Source organism: Pleurodeles waltl, chromosome 5, assembly GCF_031143425.1.
Source record: "Pleurodeles waltl isolate 20211129_DDA chromosome 5, aPleWal1.hap1.20221129, whole genome shotgun sequence".
In the NCBI taxonomy this organism is placed as follows: Eukaryota; Metazoa; Chordata; class Amphibia; order Caudata; family Salamandridae; genus Pleurodeles; species Pleurodeles waltl.
In genome coordinates this window covers 114,283,524-114,297,400 of record NC_090444.1, presented here as the reverse complement: position 1 = coordinate 114,297,400, position 13,877 = coordinate 114,283,524, and the positions used below count along the sequence as shown (strand labels likewise).

Here is a 13,877-nt window from a genome sequence, read left to right as displayed (position 1 = left end):
GTTATTGATGTCGCAGAGATATCTGCAGGACCTCACTGCTTCAGCTTGATGTTCACTTAAGCATATCTCCAGCAGATGGTGATCACTACTGACTGCTCTAGTTATGGATGGGATGCTCAGAAAGCAGATCCCCAACCTAGAGACATGTATCTGGATTAGAGAGAGAATAAGCCAGCTGCCTCACCAATGCACCGCTCTAGCTAAACAAGAATGGAGGAAATTATCGAATAAAAGCATGCTAATGTGGTAGGGATATGTCTTGAACAACAGATGAACCTGCTCTGAGACTCTGCAGTTTCTTATAGTTTTTGCTCTCGGTCTCCATGTACAACATGCCTTGTTTCTTTAGTTATTCCTGCAAACGTAGTCTCTTACATTTCCCTGTATCTTGTGCACTTTTGTGGTGGAGGGTACAAAAAGTGGCAATCTGCATACACCTCATGGTAAAAAGGATGAAAAAGGTATTACTTTGTGATTATGCAACTCACGGCTTGCCTCATAGCAGTTTAGTGATGCATTGCATACCAGCATACTTTGTAAAGATGTTCTCTCTTTATATTTTAAGTATAAACACATTGGCCCTCATTCCGAGTTTGGCTGGCGGCGGTAGACCGCGGAAGCCATTCTGGCTTTCCCGCTGGGCCGGCGGGCGCCCGCCAAAGGAGCGCCCGCCGGCCCAGCGGGAAAGGCCCTGCAACAATGAAGCCAGCTCCGAATGGAGCCGGCGGAGTTGCAGGGGTGCGACGGGTGCAGTTGCACCCGTCGCGATTTTCACTGTCTGCAACGCAGACAGTGAAAATCTTTCTGGGGCCCTGTTAGGGGGCCCCTGCACTGCCCATGCCAGTGGCATGGGCAGTGCAGGGGCCCCACGACACCCGTTCCCGCCATCCTGGTTCTGGCGGTGAAAACCACCAGAAACAGGCTGGCGGGAAGGGGGTCGGAATCCCCATGGCGGCGCTGCAAGCAGAGCCGCCATGGAGGATTCTCCCAGCCGGGGGTAATCCGGCGGGAAACCGCCAGACCCGGCTGGGCGACCGTGGCTTCACAGCCGCGGTCGGAATACAAAAGGAAGCACCGCCAGCCTGTTGGCGGTGCTTCCGTGGTCATCGACCCTGGCGGTCGATGACCGCCAGGGTCAGAATGACCCCCATTGTCTTTTAGGATAGTTCTCTCAAGTTTCCGTCTGGACCTAACTAAAAATGTTTTGTTTTCTCTTCTTAGGCCCTACTGTGCTGGAAGTGTTCAACACGCTCCTACGGCAGCTCCGGCTTAGCATTGATTATGAGCTGACTGGGAGCTATGACTCCGCCATGAATATTGGTACCAAAATTATTAAGGAGCATGAAGAAAGGATGTTCCAGGAGGCAGTTATCAAGACAATAGGTATGTAGATACCCAAGTAGTAGGTCAACTTGCATAGACCATGGAAGCCTCTGCACAGAGGCTAAATACGATAGAACATGATCTGCTCATAAAAAAGCATGTGTCAAGAATTAAGCGATTTCTTATTTTTCTACATTTTTGTTAGTATTGTTTAAATTTTTTATATGAAAATACTCCTTTGTGGCGCAATCTTACAACAAAAAAACATTTGTAAGGCAGTTTCTGAGCAGTGGCATCCAGGTGACCCCTGTCAATCTTCAGAAACAGAAGCTCATGGCATCCTCTCCCACAAACCTGAACCACCCCACTCATAAGTGTACACACCCCGATGCTCTCCCTCAGGCAACAGGGTGGTATCAGATGTTCAGGGGTCCACGCACATCCAGACCAGATACATCTTTCTGCTGATTTTTTACTGTTCTTTAGATCCAAAGGCATCGCCCTCGCCTTCCCAAAACAAGGTTGAATTGAAAATACAAGACGAAAGTGATTTGGCATCCTGGACCTCAGGACATTATGGCCTTCAGGTCAAGACCGAGGTGATCTAGCAAAATGTCAGGAAAACCTGAAAACTGCCTTGTTTAGACAATCATTTCACTGCAGACACGTCACTGTGGGAATGGGGATACTCATTGGAGTCCTTGTTGCTTCCAAACCTAACTCACCAAGCATCCTGACTCACTTTGATGGGCCTCTGGGTGGTAAATACCTGAAGCGGACTTCCATGCTGACTCGCGGTAAGCCATATTATCACCTTGTTGTTAAGTTGTCTACTAAAACCCCTCAGCCCAGCTCTGGGAATATATTGTAATGTTTACCACTATACAAGAATTAAGACAATAAAACTCTAACCCAGATTTTGTTATATAGAAGAAGCATCAGGTCTTCATATCTACCCTTCATTGTGCAATACTGTTAATTCACTATTACTTAAAATCTGAAATTCTTGCAAGTTATCTGTCATTCACTTTGATCTTACAACTATTGCAGTTCACAAAGGATTTTTTTATTTAACTATGTTTGGCCTTCAGGCAGTGATACTCAAAGTATGGCCCGGGGGCTGCATGCAGCCCTCCTGATCTTTACATGCACACACCCCCCCTAACCCCTGTTAACGTTGCTCTTTACTCAACTCTGCACTAACATTAAAAATATGTAAAATAAACGGGCAAGCATTTATTTAAAGGTTAAATGCAGATAAAGAAATTAAGTAACTAGGTTGTACTGCACTGTTAAAGTTAAGGAACATCCTAATTTAGAAAGACATTGTGCAGCAAATGTTTAAACATATGATAAAGTCTCTTCAAAATTCAAAAAGTGTATTAAATTAACAGGCAAAACTGTTTCAACTAAGTTAAGCAGATTATATCAGTGCATCGAGATTTTTTTTTTCCGAGTGATAGTTTTCAAACATTAACTTAGAAACATGTATGCTCCCCCACACGCTGACAACAATGCCAATAGTGAACTAAGAGACAAGTCAGTAGTCGAGCTCCCTCTGGGTTGTCTGGGCTTCTAGTTTACATAGACCACATTATAGTTTATGAAATCAAACACAGGAGACGTTTTTGTACAGGACACATCCTGAACTCTTGAATTTCAAGGTCCTCCTACGTGATAATGAAGAAAAAGGAAGGAAAGTGAAATAAAAAAATTGCCCAGGATCACACAATTTGGTCAAGTGGGGAAGCTGAGATTGATCCCAGGTCTGGTTGCACATTGTGCAATTCAGCTCAGCCATTAGATGTACATGCTTAGCTTCCCCTACACCCATATTTACCCCACCACACTGCTCCACACCCCTGCCCCCGCGACCACCGTACTGGCATCAGTGTGGTCGTCGGTCACACCACCCACCAAACATTTGGCCCCTGGAAAAATGTTGCGAGTACCCATGCCTTAAAGTATTCCCCCAAGTATCTGAAAGCTTTAAAATGTAAGTGTCAGTGATGAGTTTCATATTTTTAAGGGATGTCTGTTTGTTGATTATTCATACGATACAACATTCTAGTGACACTCAACCTTGCATAAATCGTTTCCAGCCCTGTTTTGATTTAGTGATGTAAGACGTAGTCTTCGTAAGTAACAAATTAAATTCTATTTCATCACAGGAAGAATAAAAAAAATGTTCCATGTAGTGGGACTGAACGTTTAGGTTCATAAAAATGAATTCCAAAATTAACAAATTAGGACCTCAACCTATATATCATCATAAAAAACGTGTTAAATGACCACATTCCTATCTGCTTGAACGGGTGGTGGTTGACCTACTATGGTTCAGACCAAAGCATGATTGGAAATATTTGTAGTACAAATATCAGATACAATGTCGCAGGACAGAAATAACTGGGATTTTCAGTAAATAAGATGCTACCTATATGGGCATATATGTACATGTGTATTTGGAATAGAACGAAAGAAGAGTTTGGGGGAATAGCGTTCAACAAAGAAAGAATCAAGTTAAAGAAAACTCCATTGCAGGAAATCTATATCATGTTTCCCTGGCTCGTTTTTGATTTTCGGACATCTGGTGTTTTTAGCTCTGGGCAGCTGGGACCTGCTAATTAGCTTCTAGCTGCATGCACCCTGCGGTGAGAATGACAAATGATGGCGGGGTTAAACTGACGTATTTGATACTTTGATATATTAGCTGTAATGGATGCACACGTTTAGTATAGATGCTCAAAGGTCTCATATGAAATTATAGCTTCTGAAAAAAATATAAAATAATCTTAAACAACACTTATTGGTTCAATGGGCTGTGGGCCTATATTTAAAAGAAAACCAAAATTGGTTTTGCAATTAAGATTCTATAATCAGCTATATATGCACACTTGTGTCTTTCCGAGCTGCAAGGTGATGTTTATTCACTGACACCTAAAAATAGAATATAGTGGAAAACAAATTTTTGCACATAAACCTTTGATTAAAGTGAAACATTTTGGCTTACGTCTGTTTTTCTACCATTTTTTAAAAAAATGCTACAAGCTCAAATTTGCAGTGTGTAGGTAAATTAGTCGGAGACAAAATCAATAGAAGCATTATATTTTAATGATCTGCATTATTTTATTTAATATTATTTGTATTGAGATTTTGCATTGAAGATAAACAACAACAATGCAACATAATATACTCATATACGGAGATTGGTAGTAACGCCTGTCACAAGACATAGCAAAAGCTATAATCATTACACATGGCAGTCCGAGTCCAGCACACATCAACAACCTGGGAAACAGAGGCAAAAAGTTAGGGAAGACCACGTCAAGAATGCCAAGTGGAACAGTATACTTGGAGCAAGCCTGGAGGGTCTGGAAATGCATTTCAAAGGAGGGGCGCCCATCCGCCCTCTCCAGAGGATAACTGCAGCTTCCGCAGAGCAATCCACTGGCGGCCTATCCCCCAAATGTGTTCTGTCAGCAGGGAGTCAAGGTCCCAAAGGAACAGCTGGAGGAATTATCAGGGGATTGGTGAAATAATACAAAAGATAGGGGAGGATCACCATCTTTGATAATGAAATTCTCCCTGTAGTGGCCAATAGTAATTTTGTCCAAAAGGATATTAAAGGTTTCAGTGATGTCAAAACTGGACTTAGATTGCCAGCAAAGAGGTCAGGTGGAGAGCGGTATAGTCAAATTCCCATATATCGGACCTTCAATTTTTTCCAAGTGAGGGGGGTGCCATCTATAGTGATTGCTTGTGGGGTGAGGTTATCGTGCAGTGGGTAAATGGAGGTTGCTCTAGTTGACGCTCATACCAGACATCATAAAGAACAATTGTAGCACTGTTTGGATGTTAATAGGATTTGCCCAGGCATCGCAAAGAAACAAGAGATCATCCGTGCAGAGTGATACGGCGTGTGTCCTGTCTGTGAGGGAAATACCCCAGTGTGTACCATCCCCATGGAGCTGAATACCCAAGGGCTCCAGGGCCATCTCATAGAGCATCGGTGAAAGCAGGCACCCCTGTCGCATACCGCGTTCCACTGAAAAAGCCCATGAGATGAGTCGGGCCACCCAGACCTGTGAGAGTGGCTTTGTGTGCAGGAGTTGTGTGTAGGCAAGGAGGCGATTATCAATGCCCATTCGCATGAGCACGCAAAAAAGGTAAGAACAGCCCAGGTAGTCGAACGCCCTTTCAAAGATCCAGCACCAGGCACACCAAAAAGAGATAGTGGGCTTGGACCTGGTCCTAAACTGGGAAAAGGCACCGGAGGTTGTGGGAAGTTCAGCACCGGGTACAAACCTGTTTTGATCTGGGTGAATGAGTTCTGGCAAGATTTGGGCATATCAAGCGGACAGTATATTCCCCAGGTTTTTATAATCCACTCCTAGAATAGCAATGGAGCAGTAGGAAGCAACATCGGTAGGGTCCCGGTGGGGTTTGGAAATGGAGACTAACAAAGACTCCAGAAGAGAGAATGGCAGTTCGCCTAGCCAAAGGTCTTCGTTGTACAGGTCAGCTAGTTGAGGCGCAAGGATCTCAGCATATGTGCTGTAATATTCTATAGGCAGTCTGTCAAGGCCAGGGGTTTTATTCCTAGCCAAGTCTTGGTTTGCCTGTTTGACATCTGCAGGATTTATAACCGCGTCCAAGGTGTTCTGCTCAGGATGTAGAGGCGCTCAAAGAATGATTCAATAGCACCCTCGCAATCTACACAAGGCGCTTTGTATATGTGGAAGTAGTAAATTCTGTAAAGATTTCATGTTGTGTGTGCAGTGCTACACCACAAGAGGGGAGTGGAATTCAAGGATGTAGGCTTCTTTTTTCTCTTGGCAGATCAGCCAAGCAAGGAGGCGTCCCCATGTATTAACTTTCATATGAGTTTTGGATGCGTACGCAGTAAGGTTAAGCAGCGCAAGTGCTCCACAAGGGAGGCATGTTTGCGGTTAGCATCTTCCAACCCAGGGCGGCTGGAGGTGTCCCACTTGGCCTGGCGCTCTAACACCGGTAGATGTTGTTCTGCCTCTGTGATTTCCTTGTTTAGCATACGGCGGACTCCAACCCCTTCCTAAAGGCAAATACCTTGGGTGACAACCTTGCAAGCATCCCACTCAGGGAGTTTGTTGAAGGCATTTTCAATAAAGACATTGTGAATATGGGAACTCTGGGAGTCCCAAAATACTGGGTCCTCTAGGCCCTCCCGGGACAAAAGCCAATTAGGGGTTAGGGGAGTGAGGGGTCTCCCAGTGCAGGTCCATGATGTGGGCGTAATGGTTGGAATCCACTGGACCCAGGTACTCTGTGATCTGTAAGGAAGGTCTAAGTGTTTGGGAGCACAGTATGCAGTGTAGGCGCACAAATAGTTTGTGGGGTGTGGAATAGAAGGAGTATGTTCAGAATGTAGGGTTGAGGGCTCTACAAGCATCTACTAGCACCCAATGTTGTATCAATTTTGCAAACCAGTCTGAGTGTAGGGAGGGGAGCGTGGCAGCAGTGGGTGGGAGCAATTTAATTGTAGGTTGAGGACACAATTGTAGTCAAACCCTCTCCCCCAGGAACCATGAGAAGTGAGTCTCCTGGGATAGTAAGCAAGAGAGTGTCATCTAGAAGTTGTCTTGATCAACGCTGGGCGGGTATATACTCCCAAGTATAATAGGGAGGTCTTGAAGGCAACCCTCAATAAGCACATACCCCCCATCTTTGTCAATTATAGTATCAATTATTTGAAAAGGAGTCCCTGGACAGATCCATATCAGCGCACCACTGTTGTATGCATAGTACGCGGTGGCATAGATTGAACCACACCAACACTTTGGGAGTCGGGGCAGTTCTGTTAGGGTGGTGTCTCTCTCCTAAAAGGAAGCTACATGGAGTGGTGTAATTTGAGATACAAATAGATGGAGTAGCGTTTGCATGTAACGTTCATGCCCCTTACATTAAGGGTGAGAAATATGGTGGATATTAGTGGTGCCATTGTGAGGATGGAAAGAGCATGATAGCTATGAGGCAAGGTGCGTCCGGATGTGCCCCCTTGCTTGTGCCCCCTTGTAATGCTGTGTCAGCACTATACACCTCCACAGTGCTTAGTTCGGAATAATTAAGGATGGGGGATGAGCTTGTAACTGTGAACAAAGAGAGCCTGCCGCAACAGGTGGAACGCCCAGACTGGGTGTTCGTTGATAACTTAACCATACTGAATGGTTGGCAGTCATGATGTGAGACAAGAGTGGGCATAGCAGTCCACCCTATCAGCATTGTTAGTGCAGTGGGGCCCAGCAGTTTAACTACAGTGTTGTGGGGGGACCAGGCTATGCACTATACCATCACGTGGGTGATGGAGAACGCGATGCGTTAGGTAGAGCACAGTGTCAACAAACTTGCAACATAGCCGCATTAATAATAATACACATCAAAAGAGGGTAGAGACATTAAATTATAGTTTCTGCAGTCTGAGGTGTTACCAACCGGAGAACAGGTAAAGTCTGGGTGGAGGCAGAAGGGTCTAAGGCCCTCATCATGAGTGTGGCGGTCTTAAGACCACCACACTCGCGGTGGCGGTCTTACCGCCGATGTCCTGTGGTGGGACCGGGGTGGCCGGAGGTGAGCTCCTCCAGGCCAGCAGCATGCCTAAGACCGCCGGCCGTATTACGAGGCAGCAAACCGCAAGGCTTTTTGCGGCAGTCGCCCCGCCACGAAAACCCTGGTGGTAACGCACTCGGCGTCAGGAATCCTCACTCCTGTCGCCAGCACACGCACCCCCACACACTTGAAGACACACACCCCCACTCGCCCACACACTTCCTGACACACACCCACACTCGCCCACAGACTTCTTGACACACACCTCCACCCGATTGCACGCATACATACAGACCCCCAACCGTACGCATCAATACAGACACCCCCACTTGTTCTCACCCCCACACCCCCACTTGCTCGCACACATATGCACCCCCCTCCGCATTCATACACACACACCCTCACCCTCCACATACATCCACACCCCCACCACCACGCACGTATAGAGTAACACATGCACGCACAGCCATTCCGACACACCCGCACATGCTCACACACATACCGTACATGCACACACCACACACAGGCACCTACCAAACACACACACAGACCCCTACCGGTCGGTCCATGTACCTGTCTGGCTGCACAGTAGCCCATGTCGCTGTGGTTGTCCAGGAGGGGGTGGATGTCGGAGATTCCACCGTTAATGCCGCACCGCCATGCAAGGACCGCCGCGCCATACTACTACTATTCGGAATATGGTGGGTGGAGTCCTTCCGGCAGGGTGGTGCTGGTGGTGGTAACGCCTCTCACCCGCCATCTGCCAGGCAGACGGTGTCGGATTTCTGCCTACTTATGGGCAGAAATCCGTAGGTGACTCTTAATATAGCAGCATTTGGACCGCTTCGACAGCAGTCTTTGCAAAAGACCGCCGAAGTCAAAATGAGGGCCTGAGTCTCCATAAGTGGAGAAAATGTGGGGACCTTTGTCTATAGCCCAAGTATCGGCCTCCACATCCAGTTGTGTGGCAGCCGCAAGAGCCTGGTGGGGATTCTCAATTATCTGCCCCAGTTCTGGGCTTTCAGTGAGGGGGATTTCGGTACAGTGGGAGGAGGTCTCCCTTGGGAGCGTTTTCTCCATTTCTATTTTGGCCTAGGCAGTCTAGTGGTTCTGCTGTTTGAGCGTGACACGGAAGTATCAAAGTTTCTGTATCTCCATTTCCATGCCTCTGTGAGGTCAGTGAAAAAGTGAGTCTCGCCCTAATGTATAATCTTGAGTCTTGCTGGGTATAACAAGGAGTATTGAACCCCCAGCTGTCTGAGACATCTTTTGGCTTCAAGAAATGTGGTTCGCTGGCATAGAATCACAATTGTATAATCTGGGAAGATCATAACATGTCTGTCCTCCAGCAGAAGGAGGCCGTTAAGGCGAGCTGCACTTAGGATGGCATCCCAGTTGGGGTAGGGGTTGTGTCGGGCGCGATGTGCCAGTTCCATTGAGAAGAAAGTAGTGAAGTCCAAAGCAGGGACAAAGGAGAAGGACCAAGGGTCTAGGAATTGCAGATGGCCCTTCCCTTCCACCCCCTCTGGCAGGCCTAGTTTCCAGACATTGCTCCTGTGGGAGCAGAGCTCGGCATCATCAGCTTGTTCGAGTGTGCAGATACATTCCTACAAATCGCGAATAGCTTGTTTGTTGTCAGAGGTTTGGGGCTAAATCGCAGCCCTATTGTTTTCCCACTTAGTCACCGGTCTGTAAGTTGTTGGTGGTCATCTCTGAGGAAGCTCGAGACCCCAAAGGAGTTTCCATGGACTTACGGGAGCTTTCAGTAGCTGTTGAAACTTAATTCAATTTATCCTTTAGAGGTTGTGAGGGTACAACAGATGGGTCTTGCTGGAGGGCATCTGAAATTGTGGAGGGGGGTGGGCTGGTTGTGGTGTCTTCAGGGTTGATGCAGCAGATTTCGGGTACCCATGGTTTGTTACAGTGAGAGGATCTCAACCTCCCAGTGATGTGATTCCTGGGCAAGGAGAAGGATCTAAGGTGACCAAACGGTGCAGAGACACAAGAAGGGGGATCACAAACCAGTTGAGGTATGATGTAGGGCTTCTTTCAATGTGTAGGGGGTGGGCAAAGGTTATCACTGAGCCTGTCGATTCCAGCCAAGGTACCTGCATCGGTGATGTCAGGGATTCCTATTCCATGATGGGATGGAATTCGCCATGCCCTGATTTGGACACTAAGGACTTAAAAAGTGTTCCGCAGGCCAGGGATTACAGTGCGGGGTCCGCACTGTGGTGTATCCATGCCACGATGTGGACACTGAAGGTTTCTGTCCCAGTGGCCTTCCCGCCCCAGAGAATAGGTGCTGGAAGTTTGTGAGGGCTCAGCATGTGAGAGCAAGGCCCCAACCAGGACAGAGAAAGGGAACTGGGTGTCAGACAGGTGCACTCGTCCGAAGGCTCCTAGTGCACCTCTCACAAGTTGATAAATGTTTAATTTCAGGTTGGATAAGGGTCGGCTTATGAGAACAATCATGGGGGCGGGTGCACCATGAAGATGGAGGCAGGGGCCACAGGCGTGGCAGGAGAGGTTGGGCCGCAGGCTTCCTCGCCCAAGTTCCCACCATAGGCAGGGGTCAGTCTCTGTGTGTGCACCTGATGGGATCTGCCCTCCCCCTGAAAAGGCAGTCGAGTAATAGGCCAAGCCACAAGTGTCAATCTGGTTCCGGCCCCTGAGGCCCCTATACCTGCAGCTATATAATCTCAGGACCTTCCTGTGGCTCGAAGGATAAACTGGGCCAGCTCAAGCACTGCTCTTTAAAGGCAAGTTGGGGTGAAGTTGTGCCAGGATGGTAGGACACGATTATGGTATTCTTGCGGGCTGGGTGTGACATTCTGCACAGCTTTGTCCAGGCTGTTGTTTTCACCAGGGCGGGGTCAGGGTTCTAATTGCACAATTAAGAGGGCCTGTAGCCAGTGGGCTGAGGCAGGGAGAGTGTTCCCTGGCTCAGAAGGTTGTCTTAGTGGTAGGACTGCGAGCCACCCCAATGCGACTGAGCATGGTGATATTGGTGTTGGGAGCAGCTTGCATAGGGCTGGGGATGCTGGTGTGGTGAGCGCAGGGCCTGGGAAGAGAACAGAGGGTTATCTTAGTGGTGAAATTGTGCCGCCACTTGCAACTGCTAAAATCGGGCACTGCAGGTCAGAACGGGCCATGGTCAATGGGGAAGGCCGCTATGGGGGAGCGGGCTGCATCGCACCACCTCTACTATTGCCAAACAGGCTCCTATCCGGTGATGAATTTGGGGCCTCTCTGTGCTTCAGGCCTCTGGTTCAGGCACCTGGCTCCAGATCTGGCAGGGGGACTCCCGGGTCAGAGTCGTCTGCCCCAAAGGGGTGCTAGTGAGCCGTCATTTTGTCACCGTCTTGGCTGCACAAAATGAGGAGCGCCACCATCCTCACGAGCCAGACAGATGCAGGCATGCAAATCAGGAAATCTAAGTGCCTTGACTCGCCTTCCCCATTTCTCTGTCAGGTGGGTGTTGATCCCAGGCCCCAAGGTTTCTGCAGCGATTACAGGATGGATGGTACGGAGCGCTGCTAATGCACATAGTCATCATTACCTGCTTGGCCCAGATCTGCACTAATAATGTATGTTTTTGTAAGTTTTCCTATTATCTGCCTGAACTTTATCTAGTATTAGTGAAAACCATAACCATTGCTGTTAATTGCCCTACTTGACACTCATTGTCCCAGAAGTACCGTGCAACTGCACACCTTGAAAGGCTACTAATTTTATTGGTTCCCTTGGATTTCAAATTATGAATGCCACCAAAAAACATGCAGCAGTAAGATAGTTTGGGCTATTTCTCAACATTACGGGCCACATATACGAAATATAGGTTTTGCGAGTCGCAAATTGCGAGTCAGAGCGACTCGCAATTTGCGACTCACTAAACCTTATGTTCAACAGTGTCAATTACACTGTTTGTGATTTGCAAGGGGGTCGCAAATGACCGACCTCATGAATATTCATGAGGTAGGTCGCAATTTGCAACCCCCTTGGGAATGGCCACCCTCACAGGGATGGTGGCCTGCTGGAGACCACCATGTCTGTGACTGCTTTTAAATAAAGCAGTTTTTTTTTTTTTATGCAGCCCATTTTCCTTAAAGGAAAACGAGATGCATTTCAAAAACAAAAAATGAAAAGTTTTCTTTTCATTTATTCAGAGCAGGCAGTGGTCCATAGGACCGGTGTCTGCTCTGAAAAAATGTTTTCAAATGAAATTCACAAAGGGGAATGGGGTCCCATGGGGACCCCTTCCCGTTTGCGAATGGGTTAGCACCAGTTTGAAACTGGTGCTAACTGTGATAGTTTTGCGACTGCATTCGCGGTCACAAAACAATCATACATGGGACTGCGACTCGCAATTAGGAAGGGAACACCCCTTCCTAATTGCGACTCGCAAACCCTTTTTGCAATTCAGTAAATAGTTTACCGAATCGCAAAAATGGGTCTGTACATCCCAAACTGCATTTTGCATGTCGCAAACGGTCCGATTCGCCGTTTGCAATGTGCAAAATGCTTCATACATGTGGCCCTACATTCCTGAGAACATAATAATTACAACATATTGTACACAACAGACCAGATGTACAAAGCACTGGGCATAAAATACTGGTCCCAAAATGGTCGCAATTTGTGAACAGTTTTTTGCGACCAGAGCAGTATTTTGCAAACCAACCTATGTACTAATATGGTCACAGTTCGACCTACATCATGAATATTAATGAGGTAGGTTGCAAACTGAGGCCCACCAGGATTCACAGCCATCACAGAGTTGGTGGCCTGCTGGAGTCAACAGACTACCATGTCTGTGATTGTTTTTTAATAAAGAAAAGTTTTTTAAAATGCAGCCAGTTTTCCTTGAAGGAAACGGGACTGCATTAAAAAAAAAAATATCTATATATATATTTTTCTTTTGTTTGTTTAAGAGGAGGCAGTGGTCCCGTGAACCACTGCCGTAATCAAAAGTAATGCAGGTAAGCGCTCCCCAGAACTGGCTACTAATTTACTAAACCTATATTTTTTCCATATTGTGCTCACCTGGCTTTCACAAAGGGTCTTTGTGTTTCTCTGATGCCCTGCTTTGTGTTGGGCGTCACAGTACCACCGTGCAGTTGGCTATTCTGCCCCTCCCTCCGAGGACACTGAGTGGTCTCTTGCTTTTGTGTCCCCTTCTTCTCAGAGACAGATGGCCACCTAATGCTGCTTCCTCCTCCTGGTGACGTCCTTCATCATTTACTCGTTAGCAGATCCCCTCTGTGGCCACACCCACGAAACTGATGCCATGTTGATTACATAGGTTCTGCACACTCTATTCCTACACTGTCTTGTAGCGTTTCCATCACCTGCAGATTGAAATGCTAATTCCCTTGGTCCTCAATTTTATTTGCTTGCACTAACAGTGAAAGAGGTCATTAAGTGACATCTACTTAGTCCCTTATGCTAAGACTCAGCCCTCAAAGATTCAGAAAATGTAAACATTCTGAGAAAGACGCACATTTTCTATTGTTGAGTTGAGGGTTTTTATCTTTTTCCTCCTACCTTGTGAAGGTGTTTCCTCCTACCTTTCAATCTAACACCTGTTTGTTCACATACGCACCTCCAGGTCCCAAAATATCTGTTTCACTTGTGGAGTCCTCAAGGACTCCATACTGTTTCCTGACATCTTCAGTCTGTACATGGAGCTGTTTAGTGCTGTGCTCGCTGATAACCGCATCAAGCTTCGAGAACATACTGATGATACACAACTCTGCTTGAAAGTCTCCTCTGCTTTACACATCCAATGTCCAAGACACTGTCTGACCTTGTTCCATACTTGGATGTCAGGGCATACCTGAAGCTCAACCCAAACAATCCAGACCTCAGTTTTTTTTTACTAAGAGTAGCAAACAAGAAACAGTGCAGCCCGACTAAATGACATGAACTTTTCAGAGAATGCCAAGTCGCTTGGATTCACTCTAGACATC

The 13,877-nt window shown here is 46.9% G+C and overlaps 1 protein-coding gene across 2 annotated transcripts in view; it reads left to right on the top strand.

Annotated features, from left to right (window-relative positions):
- EFR3B (EFR3 homolog B) overlaps positions 1 to 13,877 on the top strand; it is a 501,803-nt gene that overhangs the window by 400,155 nt on the left and 87,771 nt on the right. For both annotated transcript variants that reach the window (XM_069233752.1, XM_069233751.1), the window contains exon 10: positions 1,222 to 1,383. In XM_069233752.1, the coding sequence (XP_069089853.1) occupies positions 1,222 to 1,383 (162 nt within the window). The remainder of the gene's footprint in view (positions 1 to 1,221; positions 1,384 to 13,877) is intronic.